A 15,654-nucleotide genomic window follows, 5' to 3' on the forward strand; every position below is an offset into this window, starting at 1 on the left:
ACTGCCGACTGAACTACGCCTGGAACCCTCTGAGTCCAAATTCCGCAGATCCCTCAAAACTCACCTGTTCCGTCTAGCACTGCCCTAGCTCCTTTTCCTTCACTCTCCCTCCCTTACTAAGCAATTCAGCGCAGGGACACGCCGGTGAGCGTAACTTAGCGCTTTATAAAATTCCAAAATAAATAAATAAACATTCACCCCCAGTCAAGAGATCTGGGTTAAATCCATCATTCTTTTGCTCACCATGCCACCCCAGTTTAGACCTGGTCATATGCAAGTCGTGACCCTGTGCCTCATGGGAACAGTCCAGCCCGAACTGCCAAGCCAGGTCCTCCCTGGACCGGAAACAAGCATCCTACATCTGGTTTCGGGGTTTCACCCCTCATCAGCCAGGACAGCTTGATTCCAGTGGCACAGTGAGCCCGGGTCCCACGTCTGGGCATACGCGGCGCACTGAGGGCGAGGAAGCAAAAGAGACACAATTGATGGACAGAATGCAGAACAAATCAAAACATTCACCCCAGTCATGAGATTTGGGTTAAATCCATTGTTCTTTTGCTCACCATGCCACCCCAGTTTCGACCTGGCCATATACAAATAAGTCTTGACCCTGTGCCTCATGAGAACAGTCCAGCCCGAACTGCCAAGCCAGGTACTCCCTGGACCGGAAACAAGCATCCTAGGACTGGTTCTGGGGTTTCACCTTCAGGACCTGGCCTAGAAGTTCGGGATGGACTGTTCCCATTGGGCGCAGGGTCAAGGCTGATTTGCATATGGCTGGGTCGAAACTGGAATGGCATGGGGAGCAAAAAAACTATGGATTTAGGCCCAGCTCTCTGTACTAGGGTGAATGTATGACATTGCTCTGCATTCTGTCCATCAATTGTTATTTTTGCATTTGTCACCCCAAGTGGGATGGGTATGCCCAGACGTGGGTCCCGTGCTCTCCATGCCACTGGAGTCAAGCTATCCTGGCTGATGAGTGCTGAAAGCCCGAAACCAGTCCTAGGATGCTTGTTTCCAGTCCAGGAAGGACCTGACCTGGCAGTTCGGGCTGAACTGTTCCCATTGGGCGCAGGGTCAAGACTGATTTGCATATGGCTGGGTCCAAACCGGAATGGCATGGGGAGCAAAAAAACGATCGATTTAGGCCCAGATCTCTATACTGGGGTGAATGTATGACATTGTTCTGCATTCTGTCCATTAATTGTTTTTGCATTTGTCACCCCGAGTGGGACGGGTATGCCTAGACATGGGTCCTTTGCTCTCCATTCCACTGGAGTCAAGCTATCCTGGCTGATGAGGGCTGGAAGCCTTAAACCGGTCCAAGGATGCTTGTTTCTAGTCCAGGGAGGACCTGGACTGGCAGTTCGGCAGATGCCATCCAAGCCTTAGCTGTACTAGTTGAGAGGACGTAGTCCTGAGCAAAAACTGTGCGGTCCACTGACCCCACATCACAAGAGGGCTTGCAAAGGCTGAGTTCAGGATTTCATGCCCTCATTCTGTCAGTAGACAGAAAAAAAACATTAGAGTCCCATTTGAATTTAGATTTGGTGCATATTCACATGGGCTCAGTCACCCTATATGACGGTCCAAAGATCAACTTTGTAGAGTGAGACTGCCAAGGCACCAGTGGATATTTTCTGATGACATGTGAACTGTGAAGTGGAGTCTTGCTAGTGATTCCGCATAATCAGGAAATAAAAAGGGCCATGAAGTAGAGCAGCCACATATTACTTGAGGAGAATACACAACTTACAAGGCCATAATAAAACAAGCATTTGCAATGCAATAGGTCTCGCACTATAAAAGTTTGAGCTATTGGTGTTGCATTCTTTAGTAATGCCAATAGCTCAAACATTAATAATGCGAGACCTATTGCATTGCAAATGCTTGTTTATGTGAGGTTCATCTGACAGTAAAGAGGTGCTTGTGACTAAGGCATGCGGGTCCCTAGTCCTCCTGAGTTGACCCCTCCTGGACGCGCGCACACCCACAAACAAACATAAGGTCAGTCCAGCGCGCTCTGCAGCAGCGACCCCTCTTCCCGCCACTATTACGTGAACAGGTCAGGAGTGCCTGTCACACACTCTGAGGTGCCTGGGCGCTCTATGAAACCACGGGGGAGGTGGGCCGGATACAAACACACATACACAGGCGTTCCGCTAATATCTTCGACGCGCAATGCCTGACCCTACTCCATATCATGCATTGTCTGGACAGGAGCCCATGGGATACCACACATGAGCGCTCCCACAATCACAAATGAAAGATGTCAGGTTGGCGACCGCCCTCTCCCTCCTGCAGGCCTCACTCCGGCCAGCAGCACAGTGGGATCTCACCTGACTCTACAGCACACTGCACGGTGTCTTGTGCCCTCAGTTCAGTGCCAAGAATGGTGAACACAGGCGCACATTAAAGGTGTCATGTCTACCGCCCACCACAGCACCTGTGCCAGGCCTCCGACCTCAGTGCACATCACACACAGCGTCTGCTAATGCAGCGGATAATAAACACACGGGCTGTCAGTGCCCTTCCTAGCACCCTCGTGACATCACTGCACCCCTATGCACACACGTGTCTGTGCCACGCTGCACAGTGTCTGCAGCCGGCATCAGTGCCAATAAAGGCCCTCGGCCGGATCCCCACCGAGTATGCAGGACAGTCAGCAGCCATCAAAGAACCACAGGGGCAGCTGCACACAGATGCACAGGCACACAACCTAAAACAGACACACGCCTGGTTAACTAGGAAACATTGAACTGCTGCAGCTGTGATTCTGTAGGATGGCAGCTTGCACTCCGGTCTGAGCCTTGGTTGATGATCGCTTTGTGTGGCGCTGCACTGCTGCAACTTGTTCGTTACTAGTTTTGCGAATAATTTGTTTTGCGTCTTTGCTCATGGGATGGTGTGAAAGATCGGTGCGCGCCCCTTACACCGCTGCTGCTGATCCTGTGACATGTTGCCTGTAAGAGCCCGCTGCTGTCTGAGCAGGGCCTGTTTTATACTGCGGGGGCCTGAGCTGTTGCTCCCTACCCTATACTTGTTATGCTGTGCGCCTGTGAGTGACGCTTGTTGTGCCTGCCTTGCTTTACATGTTCTGTGATAATGCGCCCCACGCTGTACTGTCTGCTGTGGGCGAACGGTGCTTTCATTGCTCCGGACGGTGCTTTCAATGCGTTGTACATGTTCCATTGGAAGGTGCCGGTGCTGCCCGTTACCTGCCTCGGAAGCCAGGCTGTTATGCTTCCCTTCCATCCCTTGCAGCATCGTCGTTGATATAAACGCACATGGCGGACACACACCTGCCTTCCTGATCGCGCTACACTGGGCTGAGGCTTCAGCCTCGCGCCAGCCACTCCCTGACTGCCGCGAGCCCGCCCAGCCCTGCGGCGGCCACTGGACGAGCGCGAGTCTGTCACAGACAGAAAGACCGGAAGCCGAGGGCCGTGGCGCGCGCCAGCCGATGTGAGACTTTTCCACGCGCCCGTTCTCACCAGGGCTCCATCTCTCTCCCTTAGTCTCACAAGGGGAGCTGACGCACTTGAAGGAGAGCACCTATTTATAGCGGAGAAAAGAAATCAAGCAGACGAGATAAGGGCTCGAGGTGGAGTGTAGAGATAAACGGAGCGAAACAAAGGAGAAAACGGAATGAGCACAGAGAGAGAATGAAGTGCGAGAGATGTAACTGAGGCACCAGACGTAACCACGGTTGTAGCGCAGGAGACGCCGTCGCCGTGCGCGTGCACGTTGGCTGTCCCTGCGCAAGCTGTGAAGACACCCCGAGCCGAGGTAGGGGGGTGTGTGTAAGCGCTGGGGGGTTCTGTATGTGTGTGTGTGAGCACGTGGGGGGGGATGTTCTCTATGTGTGTGTGTGCGTGTGTGTATGCGCGGCGGCGGGGGGCAGGAGGGTTCTCTGTGTGTGTGCGTGTGTGTATGCGCGGCGGCGGGGGGGTGTCTGTATGTGTATGTGCGTGTGTGTGTGTGTGTGTGTGTCTGTCTGCTTCCAAGGAGCCATGGGAGACAGGAAGCGCGCGTGACCTGATCCGTTTACGCGCGCGTGCACATCACTTGTCTCCTGTCTCCCTTGACTCCTTGAAAGCAGAAATGATCACAATAGAGTCTCGCAGCGACGATCGCTTCGCGATCGATTCACAGTGCGAGCCCTAAAAAGCAAGAGGTCAAAGTAAAAAACTACTTTCACATAATTGTTTTTTTTTTTTAAGAACACACACTTTTGGTAAGGCACTTAAAAAAATATTTAAAAGTGTAAACGGAGGATCTTCAGCCTGCATGAACCAAGTACACAATTAAGCACAACAAAATATGAGGACCCATATCCACCTGCGACTTAAAGCTAAAGTCTTTAACTATCATGTAACCAACATCAGCCATGTCCTGAAAAAAGGCTGATGTTGTATCCTGCCTGGTTTCTTTATTCAGTAACAAATGCATTTCACCTGTACCCTTTTTTGATGAAAGCTGTTAGACCTAAGACAGCGACTTTATCATCACCGATCCAAGAGACTGATAGTATGACCATTATTCCAATATTAATAGGTTTGCAATCTTACGATAACATAGCATAAATGAAGACAGCTTGTTAATGAGAACCACATGTGCAAGAGCAGTAAGAGAACATGGCAGAGAAGTAGATGCAATTCAAACTACAACTACAAAATAACCAGGAGACTTCTTGAAAGATTATGAAGGAGATGGGAAAGTGTTGCCAGACAACATCACCATAGAGAAACGGATAATATCTTGATAAAGAGATATACTGCAGAAGAAAACGATGAAAGGATATACTGTAGAAGAAAACAAGTTACTTACCTGTAACTTTGGTTCTCCGGTATTGGTAACTTTCATGGATTCCCATAGCTTGTATCATTCCCCGTCATCGGAATGGAAGTCCCCGGTAAATAAAAAATACCATAGCAGTAGGTACAAAAAAAGAACAAGGCCTAGGGCTCATCTCATTTTGTAGCATATTCACCTCTTTTTGTAAAAGAGACCAAAACCACTGACCAGCCAATCAGAACAGCCTCACCCATAGAACCTACCTGAGAGAGCCTCAGAGACTCAGATGTTCGTAGCCGTTGTAGAACAGTATAACAGAAGATGCTAGAGGCTGAGCTTTCGCAGGGGAAAAGGGTGGGCGCCTGGAAATCTATGAAAGTTACCAATACTGGAGAACTAAAGTTACAGGTAAGTAACTTGTTTTCTTACTCCAGTATTGGAACTTTCATAGATTCCCATAGCTTGTATCAGAATAGCTAGCAGTTAGCAAACGCACATTTTGTGTAATAATACATTGTATAACTTTGTAAGAGGTATATCATCATAAGAGATAATAGTTACCAAAACAGTAGTCAGAAAACATTATTAGATACAAAATATGCGAATAACAGGAAGGAAGGTTAGAAGGGAAAGCTCACTGCTTATTGGAAAAGATTCCTCAGGACTGCCTGTCCCACTGCAACATCACTTCGTGTGGAAGCATCCAAGCAGTAATGCTTTGTGAAAGTTTGGGCACTGCTTCATGTTGCTGCCCTGCAAATGTCTTTGATAGGCACTCCTGCTAAGAGAGCCGCAGAAGAAGAAATGGATCTCGTAGAGTGCGCCCGGACCTGCCCTTCTAGGGGCTTGCCGGCCGCTTGGTGACAGTATTGGATCGTGCTGGCAATCCATCGTGAAATCTTTGGTGCGCTGGAGATAGAATTTTAAACACCTTTCAACATCCAAAGAATGAAGAGCGCTTTCCGCTGGAGCAGTTGGTTGAGGAAAAAAAGATTTGAGAATGACCGGTTCATTCAAATGAAAGTCAGATGGGGCTTTCGGGATAAATTTGGGATTCGTCCTCAGAGTCAGAGTGTCCTTTTTAAGCTGCAAGAACGGATCCTTGATCTTGAGAGCGTGTAGTTCACCTACCCTCCTGGCTGATGTTAAAGCGAGAAGGAGGGCCACTTTCCACAAGAGGAATTTAAGGTCCGCCCTATGAATTGGCTCAAAAGGCGGCCTCATAAGTTGAGTAAGGACTAAGTTGAGCTGCCACAGTGGTGGTGGAGGTCTAACTGGTGAAAAAACTCTAAAAAGTCCTTTTAAAAATTGTTTCACGATTCTTGCCCACCAGAGGGAAGGACCAGAAGAAGTTCGCCTGAATCTAGAGATAGCTGCCTGGTGCACTTTGATAGAGGAATGAGCGAGATCTGACTTAGTTAAAGTCAAAATGTATGGTAAAATTTGATGAGGAATAAGGATGAATGTTCTCTTGCCGGCACCACAGGCAGATCGCTTCCATTTCAAGCGATAGGTCGTATTCATACTTGGTGCACGGGCCTGAGCTAGCACCTCTCTACATTCTTATGAGATATTTAACTTTTGAAATTATCTGTGCTCAGGACCCACGCTGTTAACTGAAGTGAGCTGGGATCCGGAAGTACCACTTGGCCCTGGGACATCGTCAACAGAGAGGGAATTGGCGCTGATGAATTGGATGATCCAGGGAGAGCAGGAGAAGCTCCGTAAACCAAAACTGGCGGGGCCACACCGGGGCCACTAGAATCATCCTGCAGGGTTCGTTCCGCTTCTTGAGAAGCCTTGGAATTAGTGGAATTAGAGGCAAAGAGTAAACAAAGGCGCCTGACCAGGCCATCGAAAGCGCATTCCCCAATGATCCCTGATCGTGTTCCCTGCTCTGGGGTGGCAAATAGATCAATGGATGGAGTGCCCCAGAGATTGAAAATTCTTTCCAAGTGCGATTGTCTAGTTCCCACTCGTGGCTCACCGATTTGAGGTGACTTAGTGTATCCGTCGTCTTGTTGAGGGCACCCGGAAGATGCTCTGCCGAAAGAGAGATCTGATGTTGGATACTCCACTTCCAAAGCTCCTGAGCTTCCTTGGATAGCAGATGAGACCTAGTTCCTCCCTGCTTGTTCACATAATGCATGGCCGCCGCGTTGTCCGTACGGACCAGGACGGTGGATCTTCGGATCCGTGGAAGGAAAGCTTGTAAAGCCAGATGAATCGCTCTGAGCTCCAACAGATTGAGGGGGAGAATGCGTTGCTTAGGCTGCCAGCGACCGCTCACCTGAAGATCTTGTAGTACCGCTCTGTTGTAAGTATTAGAGGAGCTGGGGTGACTGTGAAGGTGAGACCCCAAGAGATATTGTCTCTGATCGTCCACCAGTTGGCTGCCTCTTTCATAGGCTGATTTATCATTATTTTGTCGTCAAAAGAGCCTTCTGCTTGGCGCCACTGCAAATCCAGTTGTTCTTGGAGAGGGCGCATTCGTAGCCTGCAATGCGGAATTAAGCAATGCAGGATGAGATCGATCCTAGAAGGGACTTGTATAGACGAACTGAAAGTGACCGTCTTTTTTGCAACCGACGGGCAGAGGCCATCAGTTTTGTCTGCCTTTCTTCTGATGGAAAAGCTTTGCAACAAGTTGTGTCCAGAATAGCACCTAGGAACTTGGCCGATTTGGACAGGCACAGGACTGACTTTTCCTTGTTGAGCTGAAACCCCAGGTGACGAAAGAGCTGAGTACATATTTCGACTGCCTCTGTTGCTGCTTGAGAAGACGGTGCCATTACCAACCAGTCGTCCAGGTAAGGGAAAACCTGGAGAGTCTGTCTCCTGAGAAACGCTGCGACTGGGGCTAAGACCTTCGTAAATATCCGCGGTGTGGATCCGAGTCCGAAAGGCAGGACCTTGAATTGGAAGTGCTCTTGGCTACTGTAAAGCGTAAAAACTTCCTGTGGCCCGGGTGGATGGGAACATGGAAGTATGCGTCCTCGAGATCCAGGGTGGCCATGTAATCTCCTGGATTGAGAAGCCGCAAGATGTCTTGTAGGGATACCATTTAAAAAGAGAGCTTTATGAGATAAGCGTTTAGCTCCCTCAGGTCTAAAATTGGGCACCATTTTTCTACGGTCTTATGAACGGGAAAGAACCGGGAATAGAATCCTTTGGCCCGCTGGGATAGAGGCACCGGCTCTATCGCTCCTTTGAGAAGTAGTTGGTGGGCTTCTAGACGTAGAAGGTGTAGATGTTTGGATTCGGTGGCGAAAGGGGATCTGGATGGTGGTTGGTGTTGAAACTCCAGTGTATGGCCAGACAAGATGATATTGAGAACCCATCGGTCTGATGTTATAATGTGCCAGTTGTGGAAGTATTGTGATATCCTGCCCCCCACTGGTGTAACAGGGGACGAAGGAACAGTAGGAAGAGCCGGGAAGCCGCTACTGGCGTTTAGAGGAATCCCTCCCCTGGTGCTCTTATCGTCCTCTAGATGATGGTCGAGAGAAAGATGACGATTGGCTTTGACGTTGTGAATATTGTGGCCTGTAAGACTGAGAGGGTTTTGAGTAGGAGGAATAGCGCTGTTCCTGGTATCCGCCTCTATATGAAAAAAACCTTTTCTTCTGACTCCACGGAAAGGAACCTTGCGGTATTGCAGAGTCCCAAGGGACTTCGCAGTTTCCATGTCCTTTATGTCTTGTAGCACATCGTCAATGTGCTTTCTAAATAGCATTTCACCATCAAACGGAAAATCCAGGATCTTGTTTTGGACCTCCGGATGAAAACAAGTGGTCCGAAACCAGCCTTGCCGTCGAAGGACTGCTGCTCCTGCGAGAGAGCGGAAAGCCGTAGTAGCAATGTCCATTGCACAATCAATTATTTCAGACAATGAACGTTCCCCCTCCTGCAAGATCTTCTTGGCTTTAGCCTTTGCTTCCTCAGGTAGTTGGTTTAAATACGGGGATAGATCACACCACATCTGGCGATCATACCGTCAAAGAATAGCCAAGGCATTGGCCGCTCTGACCAGGAGGCTGGACATGGAAGAAAACCGCTTTCCAACATTATCTAGCCGTCTTCCTTCTTTATCAGGTGGTGTGGTAAGAGGTGCCGCCGGATTTTTAGATTTTTTTTGGGCCGCTTGTGAAATTACAGAGTCCGGTTTCAGGTGGCTGGCCAGACAAGCAGGACTATCCTCTGGAGCTTTGTATATCTTTTCTAGACGTGGAAGCACAGGCATGACCGTTACCAGTGACTTCATGACCCTTATCCCCTCATCCCAGACATGGCCACTATTGGGATAGAGCGAACAGACTTCCTATAAGGTTCTTTGAAGTCATATATAAAACATTCCGATGGTACCGATGGAATGGGCAGATAGAAACGTTTAGAAGCACTCTCCATTAAATTGTGAAACCCTCCGACATCAGCTGGAGGAGAATCTGCTGGATCAGGAGCTGGAGAGGCGGGATCCAGAATAATATAATCATCCCATTCCCTTTCCGGGTCTGGGATTGTTGTAGTGCCTTGGTCATCATCCGATGAGTTGTCCTGGACAGTGACCACATTCTGTCCGGTTCGGTTAGCTCCTGTACCGGAGTTTGAGGGAGCGGAGGTGCAACCAGACAAGGAGGTTGAGTTGGAGGCATGTGCCCTGTCTCTTGGCCGGAGGACTGCGACGGAAATCTCCTCCTGTAGTCCGACAGAATGAATTGAAGGTCTGCAATGAGTCAGGATGGCATGCAGACCATGTCCTGCTGATACTGATCCTGGGACCTAGATTGCGGCACATATTGTTGTTGCTCCATATAATAGTCCTCAGAGTCCGAGTCCTGATACTTCACATGCAGTTGAGATAGACTATCTGCATCACCATAAGGTCCGTCATCATCCTCTGAAAACTCCTCTTCCAAAAGGAGTGCAGGAGGCAGGGGTGTTACTTTCCCTGGGGATGTCATTTCCGGGGTAATGCGACGCCTCCTTATAGAAATTACCACATTTTGTATCGTCGACGGGGTTGTCAACGAGGTCGTAGACGGTGCCACCTGCGACGAAGATTGAACCGTCGACGATGAAAGGGCCACCGTCAACGAGACCGTCGTCAGTATTAGTCTGGAAGCTGTCAATGTCGTCGTCGCCGTGGTTGCAACACCATTATCGTCGTCATCCTTATCAACGTGGAAGTAGTCATTGTAGACATCGACGACATAACAAAGGGTACCTCAGACTGTGGCGTCGTCGTCGAAGTCATCATCGACGAAGTCATCGTCGACAAAGTCAACGGAGATGATGAAACTCTCGTCGACGAGCCCATCGACGGAGCCGAAGTCGATGAGGGTTGAATTTTCGAAGCTGTCGTCGACGGAGCTGATGTCCTCGTCGACAAACGAATTTTCCTTTCCCCCAGGTGGGACAGAAGCTGTTTTTTTGAAAACTTTCTGTTTATCAGAGGGTGGAGAAGAAACAGAAGACCCATGGCTCGTCTTCTTACCCGATGCCACCTCAGTAACCAGTCCTTCCCTCTCCTTTACACCTCGGTGAGGAGATTTGATGGGATTACGCCTGTTAGACCTATCCGAGGTTGTTTGTAAGGCTGTGGCAGGGGGGTCTGAAGAAGTTGAAGGTGAGGACCTACCCCTTTTCTGTGATCTCTTTGAAGATGTCGCAGAGGAGGCATCATCACTGTCGCTTGAAACAGGATCTTTCTGTGACTTCAATTTTTGTAGCCAGGTGAGCAGACGTCCCTCACGGTCCCACAAGGTTTTTGTAGAGAAGGTACTACAAATCTTGCAGTCAGTAGCCTGTGGTCCAGATACAAACAATAAATACAGTCTTTATGTTTGTCCTCCACATAAAGCCTCTTTTTGGAGCAGGTGGCACAAGCCTTGAACAGAGCCTTCTTTTCCATATCAGACATAATGTAGATTTGAAGAGTTGCGATGACAAAGCAGTTGAAGAATGAAGAAAAACTGAGCAGAGCTCAGTGGAGACTCCCTTGCACAACGTGCAGTAGAAAATCTGAGGCTCTGAGGCTCTCCCAGGAAGGGTCTATGGGGTGAGGCTTTTCTGATTGGCTGTTCAGTGTTTTTGGTCTCTTTTACAGAAAGAGGTGGATATGGTACAAAATGAGATGAGGCCTAGGCCTTGTTCTTTTTTTGTACCCACTGCTATGGTATTTTTGATTTACCGGGGACTCCATTCCGACGACAGGAAATGATACAAGCTATGGGAATCTATGAAAATTCCAATACTGGAGTAAGTTTGAGATCGCAGCTTACAAAAAAAACACTCAGTTGACTTGTGCCAATTTTGATAAAAGTTAGGTGATCCAGCTCAAAGAAACAAGGTTTTGAGAAACTGACCAATTCTGCTATTTAAGAATAGTGGTTGCCCAAACGTTCAAAAATTGAAACAATATAATATATTTACTGTATAACAGAGGGCCTAACTAGATCTGTGTAATTCTGGAACACACTCCCCATGTCCATTATGGGATGAGTGCCAGGGCTGAGGTTGATGTTCTTGCCTCGTAGCCTATAAGCCTTACAGCACTCTTTAGACACGCTGCCAAGGATAGTGTTCAAGCACCTACATTCCTTACTAACCACTGTGGTGTGTGTGGGAGGCAGGGGCAGAGTGTCCTGAAAGATTTTTCAATTACCTATGGAGGAGGGTGGGCTTGCACTACCCAATATTTAGCATCCCTGTTGCAACATGCAGCACAATGGTTGTCACATACCAGGAAGCCCCGACTTCCTTTGACATGTTCAGGACACTGTTGGATTTTGGTGGGGGTAGACACTTGGTTTCCCACCTCTATAGGGCCATGATTGCTCCAACACAGCGGCGTTGCAATGGTAGCAGAGTGCTCCTCTGTTTCAGAAACTGTATTTTAGAGGAACATTGTATTTTGGGGAGGGGGCAGTCATTGATAGGTCGCTATCATTGCGCAGTCACTGTGTCAGAGTCTCAGCCTAGCTGATCCGGTTTACCCTTCGCGAGGACGGATGTCCAACTTGTGACCAAGACGGGGACCTACGTTCACTTATCTTCAGGTAATGGGGAGATAGATCATCCAGTAGGGGATTCTTGGCAGAATACCCGCCGTAGGCAACTAGGTTAAGGAGCCGATAGTAGGAGTACACTATACCCAGTACTTATACGCCAGCATATATACACTGTACTAGCACAATGGTGGAATCATTTATCCTTCTCACTGTTCTTATACTGCTAATCACTTTTATCTGCGTCTATCTATTAATGATTGCTGCGCATTTATTTTATACAAGAATCACAGTGGTTCAATAAATATTGAAATGCCCCTTTGTGTAGTTCTTGTGTACCTTTCTGCGCATGCACGAGTGATTAGGTGAAAATGTTCCTTGGCAGTTCAAAGCTCCTTTGGAGTGCAGCAGCTGGAGTCTCTCTTCCTCTTTCAAGGGGGAGCAAAGAACACTGGGAGAGTGACGGATTGGTCAACCTGGACACCAGTCATGGCTTTTAGCAAAAAGGCCGACCTGGCCCTTAACACTAGTTTTTCTGAGAAAAGGTGGTGTAAGAGAGCTGCACAGAGAGACCTTGGAGTTTACTTATGTGACAAACGAATGTTACTGCAATCAAGAACACTGTCTTCAGAGTCAGGAGATGTAGTGAACAGGTCTGCATTGTTTTGAAGGGAGTAAAAGTGAAGATCAAACGTAGATCCCACTATGGCATGACAAAGGGCTTGAGTTGAAAAATAGGAGTCAAACATTTTAGAACCTCATTACAACAGGCGATTTCAACAGGGGCAGCTGGTCTGGCAAATGTAAAAAGACTGAAAGAGTTGGCAAGTTACCTTTAATAGGGTCAATGGAAGCCCTTGCTGGGCCGGAGATAAAATATACAAGACAGCCAACATTTCTTCTTGTAATGATTGGTCCATATTGCAAGGCTACAAACTTGTCCCAGCACCCAGGATAGACAGACGTGGCAGTGGGATGTCTGGCAGCAAGGATGACTGACAAACACAACTTCAAGAGGAGATCAAACACAGTCAAATGCTACCGCTCAGTCTACATAGATCAAGGAGCTGACTGTGCGGGTTTGGTGCAAGACCATGCTATGCTGCTGAGTGGGGCAGGGAGCGGGGTCTGCCTCTGATCCAACTGCATTTGAGCAGTCACCACTATTGTTGAAGTCTCCTCCAAAACCTGTCTGGAATCCGACAGGTTCCACATGAGCTAGGTTTACTGAGACTTCAGATTCCACGACAGATATGCCATCTGGCACGACAGATATGCCATCTGGCATAGAAGAGGATCAGTATGAAGGAGGCTAAGAAGTCTGAGACTCACTCACACTGACACCTAAGACCAAGTCCAAAACACTGGGATTATAGCCCTAATGTCCTGGACTAGCTGTGATAGAGGAAAGACATAGAACCGCACCATATCCAGAATGTTTCTAATAAGAGGTAGCCTTTGTGAAGGAGTCAGATGTGACAATGACATGTTGACAGTGAACCTCAATGAAGTCAGGATGTTTACTTTCATCTGTAATCAGTCTATGACTGACTGTGGGGATCCTGCCTTAAACAGTCAGTTGTTGAGGCAGGAGAAATCTGGAATCCTCAACCTCTGAAGGTGGGTTGTGACAACCACCATCACTTTCAAGAACACCCAAGGGGCACACTAGTGAGGCCGAAGAGAAGCACAGCAAAGTGAATATCCTCCTGGCCTACCTTGAAGCTTTAGAAGCATCTGTGGGACTGCAGAATGGTAAATGAAAGTAGGCGATGCTGGAATGGCCTGGAAATTGGGAATAGTTCCACGCTTTTGACTTCCGGTGGTACTTCTGTGACTTCTTTCAGAGTTCGGCTTCACACTGGATTGCTCAGGGATTCAAAAGGGCATTTTCCTGGCAGTACTTGGGTATTGTGCCCTGAACTCAAACACCAGAAACATGCCTTGTGAGGGTCTGTAGCAGGTATCTTTTTGTGGCATTTGCTACAACCTTTAGTTTTAGGATGGGACATAGTTTCCCTGTACACTGATAAAAACTGCAGAATGTTAAGAAAAAACTTGTCAACTGATGAAAAAGTTTGAAGCAACCTACAGATTTTTGTACGGAGGCATGTAAAGAAAGGACCCGGCGTCGATGCACGTGACTGGCATTTATATGTGGGTTCACTGTCACTTCTGGGGAGGAACAAGTCAATTCATAGCTGTATGGTGCTATCTGCTGGCACACAGGAGCACCATACAGCTGTTTAAATCTTCTGGATACAGTCTGGTACCTGAGGATATTCTAAAGGTGAGCAGCCTTCAATTAGAAGTATCAATTACAAAGCGCAGGGGACTAAAGTACTTTTACAATATGGTTGTATGGCTATATATATATATATACTGCTACAGTGTGTAAAGTGGCTGCTATCTGTGCACTGATGGGTAGGCATACATGTATTTGCAGCAGTAGGTTGCCCCATTATTTCTTTGTGTTCCAGTACAATCTTTTACCGACAACAATAATAGCCAATTTAAAAAAGTACTTTTACAAAGGAATATGGCAATCACACAAAAATTGGCAGAGCTAAATAATTATTAATTTATCATCAATATCACACAGATCTATAGGAAGGAACACCACAAGTTATATCAAATGATTTTTAAACATTCAGTAGGCTCATAAACACAGACTAGTTGAAAGAAAAGCACAACTATAAAAACATATCAGTAGTTTGAAGCCTCCTAAAGTAATGCCTCGTATTCTTTATTTCTTCCCAATTCATTCTTACAAATATTGTGAGGGCATAGCGGACATTCACATTAAATTTTTGCTGTTGGTGGCTAACAATAAATTGATTGCGCTATAAATAATACCTCGTATTCTTTATTTCTTCCCAATTCATTCTTACAAATATTCTGAGGGCATAGCGGACATTCACATTAAATTTTTGCTTTTGGTGGCTAACAATAAATTGATTGCGCTATAAAAAAGGGTGATAACCTCAGGCTTTTTAATCCTGCTTCATACTTTAAGCAAAAGTGTCAAACCTGGTGCGTGTGGAGACTGAACTGATCTACACATTTGTAATACATAATAAACACTTGGATTCAGATCTTGCAGCCTGAGAGTGATATCACTGTGAAACATGCTTCTTAATAACACTTGCTCAGAATCTATGCTATTTAAATCTACTTCAGTTTAGACAACCCTTTCAAATGGTTACGAAGACCCAGGAAAATACAGCCACAGACGTTACATATGTTAGTACACTGCTAAACCTGATAACATATACCAAACACGCTAACTTTGCTGGACTCAATCAAAATATTGAGAACGTATACGAGAAAAGCAACCACACAAGCCTAGGATGCTTCCAGGTCTGGTTCAAAGAATGATAAAGGCTGATTTAGAGCCTCAATGATTATGTTAAAAAAAATCTTTTTTTTTTTAATGAAAGGAAACTGCAGACATAATTAAATCACAAAACTCCTGCCATACTGTGTTACTTTGTGCATCATCAATGAACCCTGGAACCTCAGTATTTCCCAAATAAAGAGCACATAAATATTTATGAGTGTTTCCAACCTCTTTCTTTGGACGATCCGACACAAGACTATCCTCGCCAACTGGGTAAGTATGGATTAGGATCAGTTCACATTTCTGAATCTGCATGAGACTAAGAAACAAAATGTTCATTTAGTATAGGATGTCAGCTTTTAAACAGTTATGCAAACCGTACAGTTGTAAAACATTCATGAAGAAATAGATTTTCAATTATATGTTTGTACATTTTTCATATAATACAGTGTGTCACAGTTAAGTTAAGTTTCAGTCTGTTTGTCATTTTTTTTAAACCTGGGTGAC

The 15,654-nt window shown here is 46.8% G+C and overlaps 1 protein-coding gene across 1 annotated transcript in view; it reads right to left on the minus strand.

Annotated features, from left to right (window-relative positions):
* INTS13 (integrator complex subunit 13) overlaps positions 1–15,654 on the minus strand; it is a 402,986-nt gene that overhangs the window by 263,776 nt on the left and 123,556 nt on the right. Inside the window, exon 6 of the mRNA XM_078674120.1 lies at positions 15,376–15,466. Coding sequence (XP_078530246.1) covers positions 15,376–15,466 — 91 coding nt within the window. The remainder of the gene's footprint in view (positions 1–15,375; positions 15,467–15,654) is intronic.

The sequence above is a fragment of the Lissotriton helveticus genome, chromosome 1_1 (genome assembly GCF_964261635.1).
Source record: "Lissotriton helveticus chromosome 1_1, aLisHel1.1, whole genome shotgun sequence".
Classification (NCBI taxonomy): Eukaryota; Metazoa; Chordata; class Amphibia; order Caudata; family Salamandridae; genus Lissotriton; species Lissotriton helveticus.